The 13,080-nt window shown below is 40.6% G+C and overlaps 1 protein-coding gene and 1 non-coding gene across 2 annotated transcripts; one reads left to right on the top strand and one right to left on the bottom strand.

Annotated features, from left to right (window-relative positions):
- Positions 1-3,569: 3,569 nt before the first annotated feature.
- On the bottom strand, positions 3,570-11,089 carry FITM1 (fat storage inducing transmembrane protein 1). Its single transcript, XM_075263327.1, has 2 exons — positions 10,598-11,089; positions 3,570-4,625 (listed from the first exon to the last, which is right to left on the bottom strand). Exons 1-2 carry the CDS (start codon positions 10,789-10,791, stop codon positions 4,007-4,009), a joined length of 813 nt encoding a protein of 270 aa, XP_075119428.1. The 5' UTR covers positions 10,792-11,089; the 3' UTR covers positions 3,570-4,006.
- Positions 11,090-12,936: 1,847 nt separating this feature from the next.
- Positions 12,937-13,045, top strand: LOC142190907 (U6 spliceosomal RNA). Its single transcript, XR_012714554.1, has one exon. It is a non-coding gene; the product is annotated as a U6 spliceosomal RNA (small nuclear RNA).
- Positions 13,046-13,080: the final 35 nt, after the last annotated feature.

Below are 13,080 nucleotides of genomic sequence, written 5' to 3'. Positions count from 1 at the left end.
TTATGCAGTGTGTACTATTGGACATTATTCTTAAAGAGGAGTAACATTAAGAAAAAAAACATACTCACCTGTTCCCAGCATTCCAGGTTCTGACACCATAGCCCTTTCAGTCACACATCGTGCCTGATTCCCTCTGCACCCCACTTGACTGCTGAGGCCAATTAGGCGGTCACTGGAGAGAGATTGTGATGTCACTCATATATGTCACTAGTAGCCCTCCAGCAAAAGCTGAGGCTGCTAATTGGCCTCAGTGGTCACAGGCTGCGGGAGTGGGCACCAAAGAGCCAGGGAATGTACTTTTTTTTTTTATGTTACACCTGCCCCCAGCCCCTCTGGAGTTTATTCAAATCCTTAGAGCCTCTAGTTTGAGTCAGTGGACTGTGAATTTAATGGCTGCTGACCCCACTGCCTATAACTTTACTGACAAAGAACTGCTACCTTTACATACTGTCATGGCCATAAGTGACACCCCTGAAGTTTTTTAAGGAAATGTAGTATTTTTTTCTAGAAAATTACACTAATAACATGTTTTGTTATACACATGTTTATTTCCTTTGTGTGTAATGAAACAACACCAAAAAAACAGAAAAAAAGCCAAAAATAATATAATTTCACACAAAACTTCAAAAATGGGCTGGACAAAATTACCGGCATGTTCAACTTAATAGTTGGTGTCACCTTTTAGAATAACTGAAATCAGTCGCTTCTTATAACCATCAACAAGCTTCTTACACTTCTCAAATGGACTTTTGGACCCCTCTTCTTTTGCAAACTGCTCCAGGGCTCTTATATATGAAGGGTGCCTCCCAACAGCAATTTTCAGGACTCTCAGGACTCTTCAGCACTTTGTTTCCATCCATTTCTGGGTGATTTTTGAAGTATGTTTGGGGTCATTGCCCTGCTTGAAGGCCCATGACCTAGGAAGCAAAAACAGATTTCTGACAGTGAGCCCTACACATTGATACCCAACCAAGATCCTTTTGGTAATCTTCAGATTTCATGATGCCTTGCATACAGTGCCAAAGGCAGTAAAAGAACCTCAGATCATCTTTGACCCTCCACCAAATTTGACTGTTGGTACTGTGTTATTTTCTTTGTAGGCCTCATTCTGTTTTCAGTAAACAGTAGAATGATGTGCTTTACCAAAAAAGCTCTATCTTGGTCTCATCTGTCCACAAGACATTCCCCAGAAGGATTTTGGCCAACTCACATACATTTTGGCAAATTGCAGTCTAGTGTTTTTGGTTTTTTTTGTCTCTGTGTCAGCAGTGGGGTTCTCCTGGGTCTTCTGTCACAGTGTTTCATTTAATTGAAATGTCAATGGATAGTTTGCACTGACACTGCTGCACCCTGAACCTGCAGGACAATTACTCAAGTCCTCAAGTCCTCAGACAGTTCTCTTCTCCTCTCTGTTCTCCATGCTCAGTGTGGCAAATATAGCCACAGAATGCAAAGATTGAGTCAATTTCTTTTTTTTTTTTTTTTTTTTTTTAATGTGGTTTCAGGTGTGATTTCTATATTACCCACACCTGTTACTTGCCACAGATGAGTCTAAATAAGCATTATATAATTGTAACAAAGTTGTTTACCCACGATCTAGAAAAGGTGCCAACAATTTTACAAGTTTTGTGTGAAATTATGTCCAATTTGCATTTTTTTCTCAGTTTTTATCTGTTGTTCCAATACACACAAAGAAAATAAACGTGTATAACAAAACATATGTAATTGCATTAATTTTTTTGGAGAAATGCTTAATTTTCTGGAAAAATTTCAGAGGTACCAACACTTATGGCCATGACTGTATAAAGCAGGCAGCCCTGTGTAACAGAAATATCTGCTTTACATGGAGTCAGAGGAAGCAGTCCTGTTCTGTGTAAGCTAGTTTCAGTCTGACATGGTAATTTGCGTAGGACTGCTGCCTCTGCCTCCATGTAAAGCAGTCCTGTGCAAAATTACTTTACTTGGGACTGCTTTACATGGATGAGCAACTTGTGCTGGCCCTGCCTACTTGTATTGACTCCACCTACTTGCACTTAGCCTACCTATAAAATGGAGCCACATTCAAATTTTCTTACAGGTCCACTTACAGGTCCTAATCTGCCTCTGCTTCAGATTCTCAGAATATAATTAGCGAAGGCCCAGGGGAGATGAGTAAATATAAAAAACAGTCTTACCCACCTCCCCTGGATTCCTGTTCAGGGTTTGCATCCTGTTCAGGCCTCTCTTGGCCTCCTGAGTTTTTTCAAGGTGACCACATCTTAGCGCATTCAAAATTGTATGTATCATCAAAAGTTATAATTTGTCGTTAGCACATCACCTTGTGTAAACAGGGGATGTTTTACTGACAAGAGGGAATTGTATGGGGATAAATGATCACAGTGATCGTTCCCCACCTATGGAGTTTACATTGGGCTATCTAAACAAGAGACAATTAATGAGTTATATCTGGGTATCTTCCTTGCTAAGCATGCCCATATAAAGGAGTCTTAATCAAAATGTAACCCTGTTAGTTTATCTTTGTGAAGACTAACAAAAAACTACCAAAGAAAATTCCCCAAATTAAATTAAAAATAAATAAATTAATTTAAATAAAATAAATTTAAATTTTTATATAGAGACTTTTATTTTATATACATGCGATACCTGTCAGCTACCTCTCCTGATCACCTTCATTCATACGCATTGGGCTAGTACAAATCTGTTCTGAGTTAGGAAAGGAGAGAAAGATGTTGTCATCTTATCTCCCTGAGAACAAAAGGATCGGGCATATTAAAATCACAGCATCAGTTCACCACTATATGTCCAGGAAAAGAGCAGTGGGTGGCTACTGGTTTGTCAGAGAGATCTTCTGCACCATCAGTTATTAGAACAAAAGAAATAAAACATTCAATTTCCTGCAATGGACAAAAACAACTTTGAAGTCTTATGTAAATGAAGCAGTTGGTGCACTGGGGATGGACCTTCAGCTCCCAGACCTTAAAGGGGTTGGCCACTTTCAGACCACTTTCTGAAAGTGGCCAACCCCTTTAACTCATGAGCTCAAGTAGGATGGTTGATGTCATAACAGTGGGAGGATGCACTCTTGAGGTTGGCACAGGAAGACGATGGTAGAGGTCCGAGTTCTAAGAGCAGGAACTAAAAGCTGGTTCTCAAGAAAATGGTAGCCTTCCTTTAAAAAGAGGATAACTAACATAGAACGTCATGCTTGGATCACCAGCTATGGATTCCAAAATATTAGAGTTTGGTCACCAGGTATTGCTGGGTATTGTAATCTCAATGTATCAGGGAATGGACTCAGTCCAACTGGGCCAACAGTGGCTTCATATGTGTGATGCTCCAGACATTGAGAAATACCCAGAAAGTGACTCGGCCATCTTACAACATGGAACTTTTCAAAATGGTCATCTCCATATGCTATAGGTCCCTGATCATATTCAGGGGAGAAGTAAAGATAGGCAGCTGCCAGATACCACCATTTCCACTTATCTAAATACATAAATATCCAAGACGTATTTTAGACATTGGGTGAATGTTTTCAGGCACAAACTAGGCTAATGTATTGAATATTATTTTATTTTAATAATAACAACATAATACTGCATATTACAGGCAAGCTGTTAATCTGCTGAATGCCCTGAATTTCACAAAGGTTTTGATAACCTCAACATGATATATTGTAGTGTAAATTGTCTCAGATCTTCAGTGTAGAATCGACAATTCTTAGCTCACCCTAAATATGTCTTAAATGTAACAATTCCTAAATGTTACACTTATTTACGAAGTCCAATTATTTCTTCACTTCTTTGTTCTGATGCCACGTAATGTTTTTCGGTTTTTGTCATAAAACTCGTTCTGTGACCAGTCAGTTATTTCGAAATAGTTCATCTTTCTCATAGGGAAGTCTCCAAGTATGATTTACAAATACAAAATCATTCATTTGATGTCAAGCAAAATCCTAGATGGAAACTAACCATAAATATATTTCCAGGTGAAAATGTCTCTTTTTTCATCCTAATTTATTTCTTGTTCCAGCCAATCTGGGAAACATTCCAAAACCAGGTGGTCCAGGTGAATAGGGTGTACGGAACCAGCCACGATAGGTAAGGTGCCAGCACAGGGTCCCAACTGCTGCCCCAACCACAATCTGGGTATAGCTAGGAGCATAAAGTGCAGTGCAAAACAAAAGTAGATTGTACAACCCGAGAAGACTAGCATTTAATAAGAAAACTAACCGCAGAGAAGTGCCAGCCGGATAGCCCCTTCGCAAGTAACGCGCAAACACAGCCAGTTCTTCGGCCAAACAAAGACTGCACAATGTCAGGGTAAAAGTCTGTGGAGAGATATGGTAACCATGCCATTCGTGCCCTTCTGCTCGGCAACTTTGTCTGGTTTCCAGCCGGTGAAGAAGTAGTGTTCCAGGTGGCAATGGTTGGTGACAGGAACCAGTGAGATCCTCCAAGAGTTGAAATAAGTAGGGAACACCCTGGCAAACAGCTGTACTTACTCCCAATCTTGAAAGGTGCTTCAGTGAGAGCAATGGACGGCCAGTAGGTACTAAAGACACTAGCAGAACAAATCCAGAAAGGAGCAGAAATGTCCAACCACAGGAGCAATGAACAAATTTCCTGTAAAAGAGGAGAGAGTTAAAGTTTATGGTCTTCAGGAAGGATAAGGATTCAATAAGTTATTTAGGAAATGTACAGTACACTCTGCAAATTTATAAAGTATTTCCAATTCATCTTGAATGAATGACACATCTATATGATTAAAAAGTGGACTCATCTCCATGATTGCAATTTTGATAAGTGCCTGATCTGCACAGGTCCAGCCGCTGGAACTCCCACTGATCATGGGAATATGGTTCCTGTGTCCTCATTGTACTTTTTGCTTTGCGAGTTCCTCAATCTTTGAATAGAGCAGCAGTGTAAATACTCAACATGATCTTAGGAAAACCCCTTTACGCTAAGGCCCCAGGTAGCATGCTGCAGCCCAAAAGCCACAGTAAATACTGCAATGGAAATGTATCGTGTTTTTTTCTGCAGCACTTTCCACAGAAAGTCATCAGAAATTGCAGCAGTCCTTGCTGCGGATAATTTTCTGACATGTTTGGCTCCCATTCACTTTGCAGGTACTGTAAAGGGAGTCAATCAACATAAAATTGCAATGTAAACTACACACAGTACCATGCTGGCTGTTATATACAGTTTGCAAAGCTGTTTTTATTGTCTTTGTCTGCAACTGTCCGGAGTACTGTGACACCATCCGCATGCACAGTTTGTGCACATTGTACCTGAGGAAGTTTGCCGATTCCGGAGCCCAGATAGAGGGCTGGGCTTCAGTTTCCTGATGAGAAGAACTGCATGGCTTGTAACTGGGTTTTAGGGGCGTGTAGTAAACGCATCGCCGAAGCCCTTTAGAGCTAATTTACATCTCTATATAAAACAGATTGGGATACTGTATACAACGGCAGCAAGGTACTGTGTGTAGTCTATAATGCAATTTCATGTCTGCAGACTTTAAAGGGGCTCTATCAGCAAAATCATGCTGATAGAGCCCCACATATGCGTGCATAGCCTTTAAAAAGGCTATTCAGGCACCGTAAAAGTTATATTAAACTACCCCCCCCATTTTAAAATAATAACCTAAAAAAAGAATGTGATCTACTTACGGAACGTGCACGCTGGGCGGGCATTCTGGGTGTGTCTTCATCTTCTTCCCCGCCTCTTCTTCCTCTGACGTCTTCGGGTCCCGTCCTCCTCCGGCGCTTGCTCGCGGACACTGATAAAAAAAAAATAGCCCGGGTGCATGCGCAGTAGCACGCGGCTTCTACTACGGCTACTGCGCATGCGCCCGGGCTATTTTTTTATATCAGTGTCTGCGAGCAAGCGCCGGAGGAGGACGGGACCGGAGGACGTCGGAGGAAGAAGAGGCGGGGAAGAAGATGAAGACACACCCAGAATGCCCGCCCAGGGTGCACGTTCCGTAAGTAGAGAACATTCTTTTTTAAGTTATTATTTTAAAACGGGAGGGTAGTTTAATTTAACTTTTACAGTGCCTGAATAGCCTTTTTAAAGGCTATGCACGCATATGTGGGGCTCTATCAGCATGATTTTGCTGATAGAGCCGCTTGAGGTCCCATGTTGCGGAAATGCTACTTTTTTTGTTGCAGATTTTGATGTGATTTTTTTTTTTTTTTGATCCAAATCTAGTAGTTGTCACATAGGGAATGGGAAATACATAGAAAGCTCTTATACTTCTCCCTTGTGCCCAATCCACTTCTACAATCTGCAACAAAAAAAACACAACTTTTCCGCAATGTGGGGCCTAAGCCTAAAGCAGAGTTGTCATCTATGTATAATGAAAAAAATAAAATAAAATTATATATATATATATATATATATATATATATATATATATATATATATACACACACACTATGTGTATAGATCTATATATTTATTTATACACATATAATAAGTCAGGGTCACAAAAACTCATTTCAAAATAGCATAAAATAGCATATTATTAGGGAGGGCCCTTATTCAGGATGAAGATTCAACGGGTGTCTCTCATATACAAATGACAAGTACACATTTAGTGAAGTACTTGCGTTACCCTATACAGGGGCTTGCATCAATAAATCCTATATGATAGCAGGACTTATAGCAACGTGTAAACTTAAGGAAGTTTCTAATTTAAGGTGTGGAACCTGAGAGGAGGACAAGCAGTAGAATGTATAGAATGAAAGGTTCTGGATGTCATCTCTTGGAGGATATTTATAATAAGATGTATGGCCAAAGCAGCAGGTCACACTCAGTGCCACATTAGAACAGAAATTAGTTTGACACATTTATGGATATTGGATATTACAGTATGTAATATATTTACCAGAAGAGTAGAAACTGGGGTGTAAAGCTTTCAATGGGCACTAAAATATTCATGTATTTGTCTATAGTTAGATGAAGATTATATTTAATATAGTCTGTCTCATTTATCTCCAAAATGCAGAGAAAAAAAATCAGAGAAAATAAGGTGTAGAATCAGTGGCGTAACTACTATAGAGGCAGCAAAGGCGGCTGCCACAGGGTCCGGGCCATTAGGGGGCTGGTGACAGCCGCTACCACTGCGTTTTTTTTTTTTTTTTTTTTTTAATAGGCCGTTACGGGCCCTATTCACTTGCTGATCCTGGCTGGGCCGGGATCTGTAAATGACACCGCGGGCCCCACATATACTATCATTATACTCGGGGGTCTTTGCAGACCCCTGAGTATAATGATCGTCGAACCGGGAGAGGTAATAAACATAAAAAACACTGTTACTTACCTCTCCACGATCCTGTTTGGCCTCCGTCCTGACGCCTCTGACATCACATAAACCCGGTCTGTGTCCCGGGTCATGTGACGTCTGACGTCATTTCAGAAGGACGCCAGTGGAGAAGACAGCGTAGGAGCCGGGGACAGGTAAGAAACAGTAATTTTTTATGTTTTTATTCCCCCAGGGTCTCTGATTATTATACTCTGGGGTCTGAAAAGACCCCAGAGTATAATAATTGTTTATGGGTGTCCACTATGGGGGATAATACTGTGTGCAGGGGCCAGTAAGGGACAAAATACTGTGTGCAGGGGCCATTAAGGGACAAAATACTGTGTGCAGGGGCCACTATGGGGGATAATACTGTGTGCAGGGGCCATTAAGGGACAAAATACTGTGTGCAGGGGCCAGCGTAGGAGCCAGGGACAGGTAAGAAACAGTAATTTTTTATGTTTTTATTCCCCCCAGGTCTCCGATTATTATACTCTGGGGTCTGAAAAGACCCCAGAGTATAATAATTATTTATGGGTGTCCACTATTGGGTATAATACTGTGTGCAGGGGACACTATTGGGGATAATACTGTGTGCAGGGGCCAGTAAGGGACAAAATACTGTGTGCAGGGGCCAGTAAGGGACAAAATACTGTGTGCAGGGGCCAGTAAGGGACAAAATACTGTGTGCAGTGGCCAGTAAGGGACATAATAGTGTGTGCAGGGACCACTATGGGGGATAATACTGTGTGCAGGGGCCACTATGGGGGATAATAGAGTGTGGAGGAGGGGGACGGTCGAGGTCTTCGACGTCGGCGCCGGTTGGGGGGGGGGGGGGCATGTCAAAAGTTTGCCACGGGACCCCACCATTCCTAGTTACGCCACTGTGTAGAATAGAGTAAAAAGTAAATGATCAAAAATGAAAGTAAACTGTGCGAGGGGTGAATGGATATACAGTTATTTCCCAATACAGTTCAGTTACCTGGATTGTTCTCTTTGGGCACTAGGAGATAGCCATTGGGAATTTGATTTCCCTTCTTCTATTCTTACCTACTTGTTCAAGTTAATATATATACAATTTATAATATAGCTAGTGTGCTAATGGAAAATGAATAGGGGTGTGTAAGGGCAGTTCTTCAGCTCCATTCAAATGAATCTGATGGCATCTGAGGAGGGCATTTCTTCATGGCTCTGCAATACAGTTACTGGTAAAGGGTATACTTTTACCAGAGCATAAAAGACTGAGGATGAACAAGCAGACCACGAAGGGAGTCTAGCACCACTAAAACCGCTTTTAAACCATTTACATGCTGCTGTAGGGCAGGTTAGTGAATATATAGTGATGCATGAAAGTTTGTAAACTCATCAGAATTTTCTATATTTCTACATAAATTTGACCTAAATCAAATTTACTTGAACAGTAATAGAACTGTAAATGTACTTCAGCAGGTGTGGAATAAATGTTGAATATCTCAGCAGTAAGATTATACTATGACAGAAAGGTATGTTCACTATGCTGTTAACAGGCTGTACAATAGCCTATAAGTGGTTTAGCAGTGATTGCGGTGGCGGTAGACTACATTTGAGATGATTCTTAGAATACATAGGCAAATATAAAGCAGTTCATTTTCAGCTACTTTCTACACTAATGCTCTATCGGAGAACATGCACATGGCCATATTACTTGTAGGGAAAAAAATATCTGTAGGACTCACTATTCTTCCAATGGCCAGGTTCTCGGGATACAGAGTATTAGGCAACGACCATTTCTCACACAATTGCCATGTGACAACACTCTCAGATTAATTTCTAAAAACAAAAAGGGCATGATCCATGCTCCAGCAGATACTATATTGTATAGTCAAGCTCAACAGACCACTACAAAATAAGTAAAGGTGTTCTAAACACCTGTTGATTCTCAGGAGTCTTAGGCTAGAACAGTCCTGCATGGAGGATAAAAATGGCGGAAACCTGCCAGACCCCACTATGGTCTATGGAGTCCGCAGATAACTGCTGTTTTAGCACTACAGTTCTCCCTCACCGTACCTGAATGACAAAGAGCCCAGTGCAGGTGTGGACCTAGCCTTAGGAAGATTTAAAAAAATAAATAAAAAGCCCATAATGTTCTACAGTGTATGTTCCTATTACACAGGTTGATGACTTAGCCAATTATCAGGAACAAGCATTTGGTAATAATGCATGTTCTCCATACCTGGTCTGTATAAATGTATTGGCAACCATCTTTTATGCAGCACCTAAAATCAGCACATAGCCCTGTATAAGAGGACAATGCAAACAAGCAAATATCGTGTTTATCATCAAATGGCGCTCGTTCTCAGCCTGTATCGGCTTGTGTATTAAGGCCCTAACTCTTTAAAGTACATAATAGTCCTTAGCAGAATTATATTTAAGAAACTATTATTTATTTGTTTTATTTATATAGCACCATCATATCCCGCAGCGCTTTACAGATATTGTCATCCACTGTCCTCTATAGGGTTCACAATCTGCACCCCTCATCAGTATGTCTTTGGAGTGTGGAAGTAAACCGGAGTACCCAGAGGAAATCCCCGAAAACACAGGGAGAAGATACTAATTTCTCGCAGATGTTGTCTTTGGCAGGATTTGAACCCAGGACTAGCGTTGTGAGGTAAATCACTGACCTATTGCTTAGAGCAGGGGTCAGCAACCTTTGGCACTCCAGCTGTGGTGAAACTACAACTCCCAACATACTCCATTCACTTCCATGGGAGTTCCAAGAACAGTAGAGGAAGTTCATGCTGAGAGTTGTAGTTTGACAAGCTGGAGTACACATTGGCCATTTTCTAATGCAGCTTAGAAATTGTAAAGTTGCCTCATTGGCGGGTACGGTTTGCATGACCTTTTCCCTATGCAGTGGTACTTAAATATCACAGACTGAGTTTCTATGGGACATGCTGGGAGGCAGGAGACTGCTTGGCATGAACTGTTTGGAAGTATAAATAACTATGACATGTGTTGAAGCAGAGGAACCGTATCAGAGGATCAGTAGATGTAAAGTTCTGTTAAATATACATTAGCACAATCACTGTATTATACTTATATAAATGAATATTATCAACTATTAAAATAGGAAAGGGTAGGACATTTATTTTGCTAGGATACAGTTATTAATATTAGTGATGAGTGTAAAGTGTGATTACAATAAAGTACATCAATAAAAAGGTGCCCTAATATGAGAAAAATGATCTATTTCTCACTGTGTTTTATTTTTACATTTCTTATACCAATTATATACATAAAGATATATACTCACACATTGAAGAAGTTGTTGGCGTTGGAAAAAATACTTCGCGGGTTACTTAGTTCCTGAAGGAAAGGAGTCACACTCACCACAGCTGCCAGCCACAAGTGGTACCCTCGTCTCATACAAACACTACCCAGTATACGGGCACATATCTCTGAGCAGAGACATACCAGGGCGCACATACAGTTGCTTAGAACAGCCATGCGAGAAAACACGTCACAGCTTAATAGAATTGTCGCTCAGAAGGACAAGGTGAGATAAATAGATCACAATAGGAAGAAAAAATGGAACTGTGTAAAGAATGCAGACAAGACACTTGCACAGAAAAGAAGATAAAATAGAAGAAGCGGAAGAAAGGAACAAAGATTTACGAGACAAACAAGAATCAAAAGATATCATAACAGCTCACTATGGAAGAGACATGAAGCAACAGGCACAGATCAAGAGACCCCAACTGAACACAAACTTCTCCACAACAGCTGTTATCCTGCCCTTCACCCCCCCAGGAAGGACAGCTAAGATCCCATCCCCCTGTCAGCTGCCGAATCCTTGCACATATGACACTGGGATCCTGTCCATTTCACATTGCGTAGGACCATGAAGCGCTCTCCACTTGCTGGTATGAGGATATTTTGGGGAAAATACCTTGCATTTTTCCTTTAAACTTCCATATCACAATTGTTGTTACAATGATACACGTAGAATTTAAAGTTTAATAATATAAAAGTATAAATAACTCATTTTCAGCAGTTTGTACCATTCACACGGGGCAAGTTGGCAGAGGATTTAGATGCAGAATCTGCCTCAAAATCTGCTGCCAAAATTGGCTCCTATTGACTTCAATAGGAGCCGCTCGCTTCTTTTTTCCGCTAGCTAGTAGCGGAAAATAGAAGCGAGCTGCCCTATCTTGCCGTGGATTCCGCGGCTAAATCAGTCGCAATGTCCATAGCATGAGGCTCCGGCGCATTCATTTGGATCTAATCCATCGCGGAAGGAATACTGCGACGGGATGCCAGTGTATTGCACCGGCATCCCATTGCGGCAGCTGCGACGGAATGTGTACACGTGAAACTCCACGTGAACTAGCCCTAAGGAGCTGGATCTCACAGAGGAATCGGACACCGAATTTCTACTTTGGGAAATTGAAGCAAATTGTGGATGCTTAAATTCTGCCTCCCATTCATTTCAGTGGGACTTTCCAGTAAAATCAGTAGGAAAAGACAGCTAGCAGAAACAAATCTGCCTTTGCCCCCCATTAAAATAAATGGGAGGGGGATTTCAGGTGGAATATGGAGATGATTTTAAGGCAGAATCTGTCTCTATGTGAATATACCTAAAAGATTATCAGGGGCTGTTCAGTGAGGGAAAGCCGCAACAACAAAAAAACACAGGTAGCCATAGGGTTGGATGATGAAGAGGAATCTGAGGCAGAAGTTTACTTCAATCCCATCGTGAGGGGAAAATAGCTGTGTAAAGAGAGAGATCAGCATTCATTCCGCCATCTTGATCTGAAAATCTCCATTCTGTCTGTCTTTTAGTTTGCTTAAACCTTGAGATTTGCAGATCTGCTCTTTTGTCTTATTTAGAGGAAAAGGTTGGAATGTTCCTCAGTTTCTCATAACTGTTACTTAGGTTCTCAAAACAAATACAGAATGTCCATTAGATATTAGACCAGTCTAAACAAATTCTAAAGATGAAGGACGAGAGCATCCATTTTGATGTTTTGTGCTAATACTTTTGTAAAACTAAAATGGATGACACGGACAACCATGTGTTAACTCATGAATTGCTTATGCACATATTTATCAGTTGTAAACACCCATTATATATCCTAACCAATGATAATTCATATTTTTCTGTGATGTATCAAATTGGCAAATAGCCATAATTCATCTATATAAGCTAACAATTTTTAATAAAGATGAGAACACCTCTGATTTCCAGAAACTAAGTATGTCTGATTCTGTGTGTTCCCGAGCTCGGCTACCATTTTGTTTTAATTTGGAACTGACAGCATGTGCTCCTAGAATTCCCCCCACATCATTTAATTTTCCACTGTCTGAACAGGCCTTAAAAAATGAAAACTGTATTGTGATTGTTTGCTTGAACAAAAACTATCAAAGAACAGAAGGGAGAAGTGTAATCATGGGGACATAAAACCTAAAATGTCAGAGTACCTAAAATGAGAGTACCTTATTATACATCTTCTGGCACATCTTTAAGAGCTTCAAGTAATAGAATGTGCGAAGAAACCTCACAGTAAGCAACCAAGGTAAGCTGTACCTATGGAGTTGCTTGTAATATTAATATTATATTAATATTCGGTTAATAGAAAAACATGCAAACACGTGCTCGCTTCGGCAGCACATATGCTAAAAAATTGGAACGATACAGAGAAGATTAGCTTGTCCCCTGCGCAAGGATGACACACAAATTTGTGAAGCGTTCCATAAAACAAAACGAAACAAAACATGCAAACGCACATTCCAAAT

The sequence above is a fragment of the Leptodactylus fuscus genome, chromosome 1 (genome assembly GCF_031893055.1).
Source record: "Leptodactylus fuscus isolate aLepFus1 chromosome 1, aLepFus1.hap2, whole genome shotgun sequence".
Classification (NCBI taxonomy): domain Eukaryota; kingdom Metazoa; phylum Chordata; class Amphibia; order Anura; family Leptodactylidae; genus Leptodactylus; species Leptodactylus fuscus.
Note: the sequence above shows the minus strand (reverse complement) of the source record. Positions and strands in the feature narration are given on the sequence as shown.

Bases quoted from the DNA above. Each gene is read 5' to 3' on its own strand.
- FITM1 (XM_075263327.1), bottom strand. From the start codon at position 10,791: ATGGCTGTTCTAAGCAACTGTATGTGCGCCCTGGTATGTCTCTGCTCA. The intron at 4,626-10,597 runs GTGAGTATATAT...CCTCTTTTACAG, and splicing joins GCCAACAACTTCTTCAATGT to GAAATTTGTTCATTGCTCCT.